Here is a 12,285-nt window from a genome sequence, read left to right as displayed (position 1 = left end):
GTATCAAAATCACATGACTCCAGGCTGCTGCTTTTGTGCTTTAATATTCCGCACTCAAACGAAAGTATTTCAGGCAACCCTGGGCCCCGGTGCCCCTTCCCCCCACTCACTCATTTGGTCTGTTTGCAAGTTACCGGAGGATACAAAAATAGCCGCTACAAATCCTCTGTTTCTGGCATATAAAAACTGAGCGAAAAGTGTCTCAGCAGTCATGACCTTAACACAAAACATCTCAGGAAAAATACAACACAGGTTTCACTTCTGCAGTGTTGTTTTCATATAAAACACTAGTAAAATAGGCTTCTTAAAAATTAAATAGTGAAATACCGCCAAATTATATACATCGTTACAGTACAAGCGAATGAGGCAAAACGTCCAGTTCTCAGTTTCTCAGGTGGGGCGACGGTCCGCCACGGGGTGGCCTGAGTCTCTCTCCCGACGGGGCAGCCGGTTAGGAAGAACGGCCAACGGACGCACAGACGGACAAAGGGCAGCACTGAGCTGCCCGGCAAGACCAGCGCTCCTCAAGGACACAGCAAGAGCGGACTTCCTGCTCGCTGGCCCGGGTCTCCTTGCCCGTGCCCCTCGCCCTGCTCCGCGGGGCCTGGACCGCGGCCCGGCTGGAGAACTAGCATGGCTGGAGCTGACCCGGCGTCACGGGAGGACGAGGAGGACGCCTGCCTCCCAGCTCTCCGTCCCCGTGGGAGGTGGTCGCGGTCGGGCCCTGTGGGAGCCACGGGGACGGCGGGCAGGGGGGGAGGGGGGGGGCGGCGCGTCCGGCCCGGTGGCCGCCGTCCCCCTGCCCTGTGCCCTGGCTGAGCGGCGTCTACGTTCGGCGCCGCTTGGCGGCGCTGGGGCTGGAGGGGTTGCTGTTTGCCGTCAGGACTTTGTCGGTGACGCGGCTGCGCTTCCGCTTGTCCACCCCCTCCTTGGAGCCCAAGTCCGAGGGGTTCTTGTCTTTGCTGGCCTTTTCCGTTGCTTTGCCCAAGCTTCCTGAAGACGAAAAAACTGGGAGACAAAATCATTTGGCTGAAAACAGAATATCCAGAATTTTACTTCATCTCCCCGCTCAGTGATAAAAAGCCGCATCTACACACACGACGCTCCGAGCTGGGCTGCCGTGTGGCCCGCGGGCGGCTGGGTCCTCCTGAGGACCCGCCGTCCCTGCCGTGTGGAGTGTGCCCCCTGCACCCGCACCCCCTGCACCACGCGCTTTACGTGCCGCGGCCCGGGTGCCAGTGCCCCGGGCCGCCGCGGGGCTCGCTCGCAGTGTGGGCCGTGCACCAGGCCAGGTTTGCCCAGCAGGTCGCGCCCAGGCAGTTGGAACCAGACGGCGCAGCTCCGGCCCCAGGCGGACTCAACGCGCGGGCTGGGGGTGCAGAGCCGCCTGGCTTGCTCCTGGGGCCCAGGGCGGGGTCGGGGGGCGCTCCCCACTCACCGTCGTCCGCCCCGTTGTGGGGGTCCACATCTTCCTTCATTTCCTCCTTCATCTCTTCTTCAATGACCACTTTTCCTGTGGGGCGACAGCTGACGTTTACCAAAACGGTGGGAGACGCGGCCCTGCCCAGCGCTGCGGACGGCTCAGGCCGGGGACGGCTGTGTGTGTGCTTCTCAGCTGCCGCCAGGCCGCTTTTAAAGAGAGCCCATTGTTCTTGAACAAGTTCCCGCCAGTCCCCAAGACTCCCCAGACCTCCCAGTCCACCTGGGCCAAGAAGCACCCCGCCAGCAGCCCTCACTCCTCCCCGAGGCTCGTGACCTTCGCCCGACGCCACCGCCCTCGGCCCACGTCCTCCTTAATTCCCGAACCTGACCCGCCCGAGTCTCACCTTCTCGGACTTCGTGAATGATTTCTTCCGGAAGGACGAAGTTCCTCTCTGGATTTGGGAATGGAAGAATCTCAGATTCGTGCTGACGGCAAGTAGGGCGATTTTTTAAAGAAACAAAGAAAAAAATGTGATTTTAGTAAGTCACCAAAAACGTGTAAGAGCCAACTTAGGAGCACCTGAGGAGCAAGCACACGGCCGGTCCCCGAGAGCCGAGGGGGAGGGCACCAGCGGGGTGGGGACACTTCCTTCTTTCTGCCGGCAGTCTACCAGGAGCTGGGCTTCTCCAACAGGCCGCAGAAGCAAGGCTATGGCTCTAGCCACCAGGAGTCCAGCCACCAGGAGTCGTCACCTGACCCGAGGCTGGGGCAGCCCCACTTCCCAGCATGCCGTCCCTACCCCCAGGGCAAAAGCAGGCTACGGCTGTCCTGCTGACCTGTCCTGCTCCCTCCCCAGAAGATGACAGTGACAGTGGAGCCCGCAGACACGGAGGGTGCCGGACGGGAAAGCTACTGCCTCGGAAACCAGGTAAGGACTACACAGTGGTGTCAGGGACACTGCTTATCAGAGTCCCACTTGTCCTACACGTCACACAGGCCCCGCGTGCCAGAAGGGACGAGACCCTGGAGGCACAGGACCACCAGAGGAAAGGAAGGTGCGCTGGTGGAAGGGGTCTAGACAGGGAGGGGCTCAGAGGGAAGGGCCTCCTCTCCGCAGCTCGTGGTAAAGCTCAGTGCTTAGCCCGCAGACGTGCTTGCGTCTCCTGGAGCTTTGGAAACCTTGTGGCTCTTGGGGCTGCTGGTATCTCCGTGATGGGGGCCACAGACGCACATTGCCAGGGTCCCGGGTGACTCTGGCATCAGCTCCAGAGGGGCACTGGGGTCCGGAGCGACAGCCTCGAGGTCGTGCCTGGTCCCGCACAAGTAATAGGCCAGACTGAAGTTCCGGCAGAGAGGGGGGACCGGCTGCTTGCCCTGGACTACAACCTCTGAGAGGCGCCCTGCAGCTCCCAAGTGCAGCGAGGGCCTGGTGCCAGCTGTGTCTGTGTCCCTGGCTGCACTGGGCCAGGGACCCTGCCACCCTGATGTCCGTGTCTTGCTTGGGGTCCCCACTGGCCTAGAGTCACGGCATGGAAGTCTGGGGACCAGGTGACCCCACAAGGTGACAGGTGTGGGGTGAGGCCCCTTCAGGATGACGGCTCGTCCGTGATGAGCTGGTCCCAGCAACAGGGACTTCACTTTCCAGGGTGCTTCCTCCGGGCCGGGCAGTCAGTCCCCAGAGCACGGCTGTCACCCTCATCTCCTTCCAAGAGTAAGGCAAGGAGCTGCGAACCACCTGCCCAAACCCACAGGAAGCAAGGGTGGCACCACGTTCGGGCAAGGAAGGCCTCAGCTGGGAGGGCTGGCGTGGCCCTAAGTCAGCCAGGGGGGCAGAGACTCACCCCTGCCCTGGCACACGTGCCCCTTTGCTTGCCTGTAGCTCTCGCTGCCCCCCAGCCCCAGGGGTCCACACCTCCTCTGAGCTCCTCAACCCCCCATCGCCTGCTGCCACAGAGCCCTGACGCCTGCTGTTCCTCTGCGGGGAATGTCCACTGTCTCCTCTGGCCATCCTGGCTTCCCAGTTGACCTGCCTGCCTTTCGATGAAACTGCCCGGGGGGTTCTGTGGCGACAGGGCCCCGGCCTGCCTGGCGCCCACAGAAGCCACCGTATTCACCTGAATGTGACTCGGATCCAGTCACCTTCCTGCCTGGCGCGCCGTGGGGCCTCCCGTGTGACTGCCGGGTCCTCACGCCTCCTCCACGGGCCTCGGCTCCACGCTTATCTCCCCGGAGAGACTTTTGCTAACCACCCCACATAAAGAAGGCTCCTGGAGGGCAACCAGCTACCCCCACTGCGTTTGTGAACTACTTGAGGTGCCTTGTTTAGTTACCGGTGCCCCCTCCCCCCCCCCCCCCCCCCCCCCCCCCCCCCCCGGGGAGGTCCACAGGCCACAGGGCTCCCTGAGGAGCAGCTCTGTCTGGGGTTAGGGGGGCCCTGGCCTGAGGACCAGGGAGGGTGGGATCCAGCTCACCAGTGCCTGCATGTCATACATGGTGCTCAGGTGGTCCCAGATGACCTTGGATGGGACCTGCCGACCAATGTTCTGGCTGAACTTGTCCCGGATACAGATCATGTGGAAGTGTCGATTAACACCTGTGGGAAGAGGGGGTCACCTGTGAGGAGGGGGGAGGTGGAAGGCAGTGAGGGAGCTGGAAGCAGGGGTCAGCAGGGGAGAAGTAAAGATGGGGGCAGGAGGGTGGGTGTAGGAGGTGCAAAAGGAGGGTATTGGGGGGCAGGGTGGAGGAGGGCGAGTGGGTGCAGGAGAGGCACAGCAGGGGCCAGGGGAGGGTGTAGGGGGAGCAGCAGGGGTCAGAGGGAAGGTGCAGGGGGGCAGCAGGGGCCAGAGGGAGGGTGCAGGGGGGCAGCAGGGGCCAGAGGGAGGGTGCAGGGGCGCAGCAGGGGCCAGAGGCAGGGTACAGGGGAGCAGCAGGGGCCCGAGGGAGGGTACAGGACGGGCAGAAGGGGCCAGAGGGAGGGCAGAGGGGTGCAGGAAGGGCCACAGGGAGGGTACGGGAAGGCGGAGGAGCGCAGGGGAGGGGTGCAGGAGGGGGTAGCGTCAGCGGAGGTGGGGTAGGTGGGCGCAGGGGTCGGAGGAGGCGCAGGTGGGTGGGCGGGCGTGGGAAGCCCCGCCCCGCGCCCCGGCCGTTGCCCGGCCCGCCCCGCCCCCACGCGGGTCCGCGGCCTCGGCGGCGCTCCGCTCACCGACGGGCTTGTGGCCCAGCATGGCGTGGAAGAGGCACACCTCCACCTCGGGGCTCCACACCACCGTCTCCTCGGCCGGGCTGGTGGCCGCCTCCCCCGGCCCCTTGTCGCCCGGCGCGCCGCCGCCGCCCACCTCAGCCTCCCCCATGGCCCGGCCGCCCAGCGACGAGCCCCCGGCGGGAGCGGGCGCGGCCACGGCCTCGGCGCAGGCGCACTTGCGGGGCGGGCGCGCGCGCGCGGCGGGCGCGCGCTCGGGTTCGCGCGCGGCGCCGGCGCAGGCGCAGCGGAGGGTTGGGCCCCGCGGCTCCCCCTGGCGGCCCGGCCCCGCGGCGCAGCGCGGTCGGCGCCGGCGGGCTGCGGAAGCGCGGGGGAGAGGTTGCGGCGCCTGCGGCGCGGCTCCGGGTGAGGCTCCTCTGAGCTGTGCGCTCTTCGAGGCGGGGCTGCCAGCAGCACGTCCCCGTCTGAGGAGCTTAGGAAGAAGAACGGGCCACTGACAGCGCCTGCCGGCGTGGGCTCCCTGCGACCGCCGCTGCCCCGGCCAGACCTGGCCTTGACCGCGGGCTTCGGTGGGGGCCACCCCCACCCCCGCACCGCCAGCCACGGAGGGGGCAGGGCCAAGGCGGGGTAGCCGACATCACCCAATCAGGGCCGCCGACTCCGCCCCGTCCCGCGGACCGCGCCCCGCCCCTCCCCAGGCCCCGCCCACCGCGCTGTCAAGGCGCCGGACCCGCTGCGGCCTGCGCGCCTCCCCTCCCGCCGGGTTGTGGACTCTCGGTCCCGCTGCCGGGACCCGTTCCGGGCAAGGCGCCGAGCGTCTCTAGGCCTCAGTTTCCGCCTCCGTGCAATGGAAGCAACAACGGCGCATTCCTCAGGGGTCCTGGTGAAGGCTGGGGGCCCTTCCCGCTGTCTGCTCTGGTGCCCCAGACCTGGGCCTGACGCGGACGCATGCCCAGGCTTCACAGTTAACTGCTGGTGTCACATTGCTGAGCGCTGCCCCTTGGCCGGCGCAGGCTCCGGTCAGCCACACCCCCGGGGACAGCCCGGAGGAGTCCAGGCTCAGTTGCCTGGGGCCTGAGTCCTGCCTGTGAAGGGGGCTGCTGATGATACCGGTCCCCTCAGTGGCACATGGGAGCTGTGGCCCTCTTGTCCGGGGGGTCGGGAGAGGCCCCTGGGGTGGCAACCTTGGACATGGGGGACAGGCAAAAGGACAGAAGGAGAGGCATGTGTGGCCCTGGGCTGGAAACAGAGCGGGCCTGGCCTGGCGGGCTAGGGTGGGTCATGGGTGGTGGCTTCTGGAGGTCAGTTCCTCCTCACTCAGTCCTTGACCAGGGACCGTGGCGAGGTGTCTCACCCTGACCCCCAGACGAGAGGATCCCACTTGTTCCCTCATGTTCATACCCCTCAGCAGGTGTTCTGCCGTGCTCCCTGCTTACTTGTCATTGCAAACCATTGGTGACAGCGTCGGTCTTCCCTGCCAGATTGTCAGTCAGATCCAGGGGACCAGGGCTGACCTGGCACAGAGCAGGTGGACAGTGACCGTTCGTGGACCCAATGACCAACTGACCAACTCACTTTCTTGATCACTAGGGCTAGATGATCCCCCCCTACTGCCCACTGCCACTTGTGATGTCCACATCTTAAAAAGATGCATTTGGCCTCCCAAGCCTCTGAGTCCCAGCAATGGGGGGGCTTGGACCCCCAGATGGGAAACATCTAGGCCCTGGAAAGGGATTTCTCCATGAGCCATCTGGTTTATACATGAGCCATCTGGTTTATACATCAGTCTTGTATGAGTTTGGCTACTGTGAATTATTCCCAAGACCAGGTCTGGGTTCTGCCCAAGTGGAGTTTCTTGCCCGGGAACTGATGTCATCTCTGGAAAGCAGTGACCATCACTTATAAAAGGGTACCTATCTTTCACTCCTAAGGGGACACCGGGCTCTTAGTTGTGAGAGCTGGGTTCAGAGGAAGGAGTGTTTGGAAGGCTTTGGTCAAACATCCCCTTGTGTGTCCACCTTCCCTTGGGCGCACTGTCCTCCCCTCCGACTGAGTCTCTGGGACAGAAATAGAATTCCGCCCCAGCATGGCTGGCACTGGCCCCCCTCTGGTGCTCTCACACTGGAGCTCACACCCGAGGCAGTGGAGGGATACGCTCATGTAGGAAGCGCAGCCCCCACTCGCTCATATCTGCCTGCTCTACCATGGCCTCCTCGCGCCTCGTCCTGACCTCTGGACATCAAGGACAGCAACATCATCCCTGTTCCTGGGCTGAGGGACCTCCGAGGTGTGAGGTGCCCAAGGGACCCAGTGGCTGCCAGCCAGGGCGGCTGAGACGTCTCCTTCAGGGTCAGCTGCGGCTTGCAGCCCCACATCACACCTCTAGAGGGCGTCTCCCACCCATTGTTTGGACTCAGACCGGGGCTCCTGTCTCAGAACCCTGCAGGCAGGAACCACACGGACCCACTTCGTCTTCCCTTGGCAGCTGGCCCAGAGGGCCGGTCACAGCCTTTTGAAAAGAAAGTCTAATTCTTCCGATGGGCATCATCGCCGTGATGACCCCAAGGACGTTTATCCTGCCCACGGCGCATGGCTCTGTGGTCAGCTCCGTGGATCCTCACAGATCCTGTCCTGGTACCATTACCGTCCCCATCATGTCACCTGCATGGCTAAGCCTGGTCCAGGGGAGGAGGGGAGCCGTGGGGTGCCAGGCTCAGCTGCCAGTCACTCCTGATTGGTCAGGGGGGTGTTGCCTTCTCTGTCGGGTTGCCAGATTTGACATATAAAACTAGGGGCACCTGGTGGCTCAGTCGATTGAGTGTCTGCCTCTTGATTTCGTCTCAGGTCATGGTCTCATGGTTTGTGATCGAGCCCCGCATCGGGGCTGCGCTGACAGGTCAGGAGCCTGCGTAGGATTCTCTCTCCCCCCTCTCTCTGCCCCTCTCCCACTCTCCCTCTCTGTCTCTCAAAATAAATAAACTTAAAAAAAGAAGATTCTCTCTGCCCCTCCCCCCTACTCGCACGTGCTCTCTCCCTAAAATAAAAAAATAAAGGATGATGCTCAGTTACATTTGAATTTCAGATAAATAATGAGTCATTTTGCAGTGAAGGTATGTGTCAAATATTGTGTGGGATGTACTTACATTCAAAGTTACTCTTTGTTTATTTAAAGCACAAATTTAACTGGATGTTCTGTATTGTATCTGATGATCGTGTTCCTTTTGCCCGAATTACTTTCTGGTCCGCAGATTTTTTTTTTTTTTTTTTTTAATGTTTGTTTATTTTTAAGGAGGAGAGAGTGTGCTCAGGGGAGGGACAGAGAGAGAGAGGGAGACACAGAACCCGAAGCGGGCTCCGGGCTCTGAGCTGTCAGCACAGAGCCTGATGCCGGGCTCAAACCCACGAGCCGTGAGATCATGACCTGAGCCGAAGTCAGATGCCCAGCCGACTGAGCCACCCAGGCGCGCCTGGTGGGCAGCTTGATTTGTCTTGACATATGGAGACTGCTGGGGCCATAGTGTTCTGTCCGTCTCTCCCCGGAGTGAGCCTTGTGAATTCGAGACAGGGAGGTCCTGTCACCGCTGGGAGCTCATTAGGATTTGTAGGCGGAGTGAGCCATTTGGGCTGTGATGGCCAAGGGCAGACCCCAGGCCCTGGCTTCCCAGGCGCTGATTTTGCGGGTGCAGAGGGCCCCCAGGTAAGAGCGCACGACAATCGATTTCACCACCTCTGCCTTGAGAGATAGGCCCCTTGTGCGTGTGTGCACTTCATGTCCCTGCGCTCGGGGCTGGACCACAAAGAGGAGGCGTCAGCTCTGGCGGCCTGGTGCCCTGGCAGGGCGCGGCCCCTCCCAGCAGCTCCTGTCACACGGGGGCTCGTCGGAACGGCAGATTCCGCAGGGTGGGCCCACGCACACGTCCGTGACACCCAGCTAGCTCTGCCGAGTCGGCGGGGGGTGGGGGGCAGCCCTCCAGGGTGTTCAGGTGAGGACCACGGAGCGGTTCCGCCCAGCAGCCTCTCTCCAAGTTCTCAAGTGGCCTTGACGGGGGGTGGGGTCAGGCTGAGCTGCCCCCTGTTGTGTTTTCTTGTTCTGATTCCCTGGGGGAGAGGAGCCTCAAGTTTACTGCCTGTCAGAGGACAAGAGGCCTTCCCAGCCCTTGGGCATCAGAGCCAGGCCCTGAGCATGGCTGTGACAACCGATGGCTTCACCTGTGACTGCAGGGACCAAACAGTCAGGAAATACCCTGGTTATCATCATCCCCCCTGTGGGCGCGGAAACTGAGGCACAGGAGCGCCGGGTAAGTGATCTGCTATAGCAGCTGGGAAGCTGGCTTTGACCCTGTGTCCTCACCTTCCCTGAGAGCGGGGGGTCCCGGGGGAGGACACCCATTTCTTTCTCCCCCTTCGGGTGCTGACCAGTCTGCCCCTCCTCCTCTTCCCACGGCCCCGAGGGAGCCCGAGGACCAGTTTGCAGGAAGCTCCCCCCGCCCAGGACGGCGTCACCACTGAGGGCAGTGGGGAGAGTGGGCAGGGGCGCAGGGAAGGGGGCCCTACTGTAGGCAGGACGTTCTGGGTTTATTCTCAGCTTCTTGGCTAGATGTGGCCCAGCCCCAGGGGACAAGGAGCAGACCCTTGGCTCCCGAGGCTGGTAGCAGACTCCCACCCCCGAGAAGGCTCTGGGCCGACCCAGCACGGCCCCTGCCCCCTGCAGCCCCAACCCCCGCACTTTTCAAGACGGAGGACCGTGCCGTGGCAGTCGCCGAGTGCCACGAAGGCTGCGCCTGGGCTGCTGGTCGTGGCAGCCCTCGAGCCAGTTTCAAGGGGACCCGTGAGGGGCTGAGTTTATTTTTAAAAGATAGAATCTTTCCCCATCAGTTCAGCTCCCAGTGGCCAGCATGGCTTCCTTGTGCAACAACAGAAGGAAATGATTCATCGGGTCAATGTGGAGAACATTCTCTTTGTAAAAGGGAACAATTCTTTTTTTAAAAAAGTTTATTTACTTATCACGCGCGCGCGTGTGTGTTTGTGTGTGAGAGAGACAGAGAGAGAGCACGTGTGGGGGAAGGGCAGAGAGAGAGAGAAAGAGATTGAGAATCCCAAGCAGTCTCCATGCTGCCAGCACAGAGCCCGACGAGGGGATCAAGTTCATGATTCGTGAGATCACGACCTGAGCCGAAATCAACAGTCGGATGCTTCACCAACTGAGCCCCCCGGGCGCCCCAGGGAAAAGTCATCCTGAAAGAAACCCCCCATGGCCCACACTTCCCCTGAGCCAGGCTCTGCCGCATTCTGGCCTCGGTGTGTTTCTGTCCCCCATGGGGAGGTTAGACGCGGGGCTTGTCAGCTGGAACCCTGGGGGGGACGAACCAGAGAGGGGACCAGGAAGTGAGCCCCTGGGCTCCCCGTGTACCTAGCGGCACTGAAGCGGGAGGGTGCACCTGCGGGTGATGTCTCAGGCCCCGGAGATAAGGAGAAAAGGCAGGAACTTCCGGGAGAAACAGTGGAGTGGCCCCAGGACAACTCAGGGCCAGAATGATGGCGGGCTCGGACCGGCAAAGGTCACAAGGAAAGCAGTGCTGGGCCCAGAGCCCCCGGCCAGGCCACAGCCTCATCCAGTGTGGGGACCAGGTGCTGCGAGGGCACCGGCATGAATGGAACACGAGGTTCAGGATGCAGCCCGGTGCACGGCCAGGAGACCATTACCCTGCGCCTTCTCCCCCTCTAACCCTTCCCGACACTTTTACTTTTATTAAAAAAAAAAAGAAGAAGAAGAAGAGGAAAATACAGGGGCACCTGGGTAGCTCAGTCGGTGAAGCATCTGACTTCAGCTCAGGTCATGATCTCACGGCCCGTGGGTTCGAGCCCCGCTTCGGGCTCTGTGCTGACCGCTTGGATCCTGGAGCTGCTTCGGATTCTGTGTCTCCCTCTCTGTCTCTGCCCCTCCCTTGCTCCTGCTTTCTCTCTCTCTCTCTCAAAAATAAATAAACGTTAAGAGAAAAAACAAAACAAAAAACTCCCTGAAAATACAGGAAGGGGATTATCTCCAGGGATCCAGAGAAAGTATTCGTGGAGGGAGGGATTGGAAAGCAAGTAAGGTGAGCAAGAGATAGGCCTGATGGTACGCGGGGCTCCTGTGTAAGTCCTACCACAAATTACTTAAAAGTAAAAATTTAAAGACATATATAAAGACTGCAGAGGAAGACAGGTGCGTCAGGGAACCCACCACAGCGGTGGCTTTTTCCCAGCAGCACTTGCGTAATTTCATATAGGATTAATTCCCGGGTCCCGGCCTCTCTCGCTGCTCCAGAGCAAGCATTTCCGATTAAACGAATTCCCAAACCTTCTTCTGAAAATGAAAGCCTCATCTCACTTGAGGTCCGCAGAGCCGGTGGACGGAGGTGGTGGTCAGGGTGCGCGTGCGCCTCCGTGCTCTTCTCCGAGCGACGTGGTGTCTCTGCCGGGACCACATAGACCCAGAGATGGGGCTTGGGGGCCTTTGGGGGCAGGGCGTGGCTCTGGGTTCCTGGGGACGCGTGTAGAGAAAAGCTCCGCACTGGTTGGAAGGAAGGCACTCACAGAGAGCCAGCAGGAGGGGAGAGACCCCGTCGCCCCGTTACAGGGGCAGCTGAGGACCCCTACAGCTTCTGGCAGTGGCAGCAGGTCCTCCCCGGGGGCCACCTCCGTCCTGGCCGCTACTGCGGTCTGTCCCAGGAGGGAGCATTTGCAGAGAGCTGTCCCCAAACGGTGACACGCTTTCCGCCGCGTCAGGAGACCTGGCCGTCACTCTTGTCCAGCTCTGGGCACTCAGCCCCCACTGGCATCCGTGGGGCCGCTCTTGCCCAAGATGGGCCGGGAGAGGCAGGGGAGGCGATGACGAAGGACGGCCCCGGCAGGACAGGTTCTGACCAGAGTCCTCTTTGATGGCTGTCACTGCTCTGAAAATCCCCCGTGTGTGCACCGGGCTCCTGTCCTGTCCCTGTCTGCAAGGATGTGCCCCCCTTTCCAACCGTTCTCCCTTGGTTTCCGTACGGGCAGGGTCTGGGGGGCAAGCAGCGGAGGGGACCCTGGCTGGCTTAGGGGTGGAGAATGATTGGAGGGCCCTGGTGCCCACAATGCTGATGGGAAGCGGGGGTACCCTGGGACAGGTGAGGTCCCCGTTCTCTGACTCTGTCCCTCTGGTCTGGGCTCAGAAGGGGGCGAATGAGCACCCAGCTGCTTGGGTCTTGGTGGGAAGAAGCTCTTTCCTCAAGGAAAACTGAGGTGTTGGGAGAGAGGCCGAGGGCCCCGCTGCACCCACATGACTCCGGGTCACATGAGAAGGAGTCTCCCCACCGCCCTCACGTGGGCTTGAAGGGCAGGGGAAGCAGGACCACTCCCCGGAGCCCAGGAGGGCCCTATAATCCCCACGTGAAGCAGGTGTCTCTGAGAGCCCTCCCACCTGGGCTCCCTGTCCTGAAGTCTGTGCACCGGGTCCTGGGTTGGAAGGCGCCCGCGTGGGCCCGGGCCAAGTGCCCCTGGTTAGCTAATCGCTGAGGCCGGTGGGTCTGGCTGGGTCCCCGGGGCCAGTGGGGCCAGCTCATGCTCACGCTGGCCCTTCCCAAGACAAATCCAGCCATGCAGTGAGCGAGGCAAGCGGGGCTCCAAGCCCAGCGCCTCTTGTGGC

General features: G+C 61.9%; 1 protein-coding gene across 1 annotated transcript; it reads right to left on the bottom strand.

The window, feature by feature from the left end:
* Nucleotides 1-25: 25 nt before the first annotated feature.
* MRGBP (MRG domain binding protein) lies at nucleotides 26-4,829 on the bottom strand. The gene is made up of 5 exons (XM_086702660.1): nucleotides 4,626-4,829; nucleotides 3,895-4,016; nucleotides 1,827-1,908; nucleotides 1,439-1,513; nucleotides 26-1,008 (listed from the first exon to the last, which is right to left on the bottom strand). Exons 1-5 carry the CDS (start codon nucleotides 4,771-4,773, stop codon nucleotides 827-829), a joined length of 609 nt encoding a protein of 202 aa, XP_086558786.1. The 5' UTR covers nucleotides 4,774-4,829; the 3' UTR covers nucleotides 26-826.
* Nucleotides 4,830-12,285: the final 7,456 nt, after the last annotated feature.

The sequence above is a fragment of the Puma concolor genome, chromosome A3, assembly GCF_028749965.1.
Source record: "Puma concolor isolate L17-30 chromosome A3, mPumCon1.1.hap2, whole genome shotgun sequence".
Taxonomy (NCBI): Eukaryota; Metazoa; Chordata; class Mammalia; order Carnivora; family Felidae; genus Puma; species Puma concolor.
Note: the sequence above shows the minus strand (reverse complement) of the source record. Positions and strands in the feature narration are given on the sequence as shown.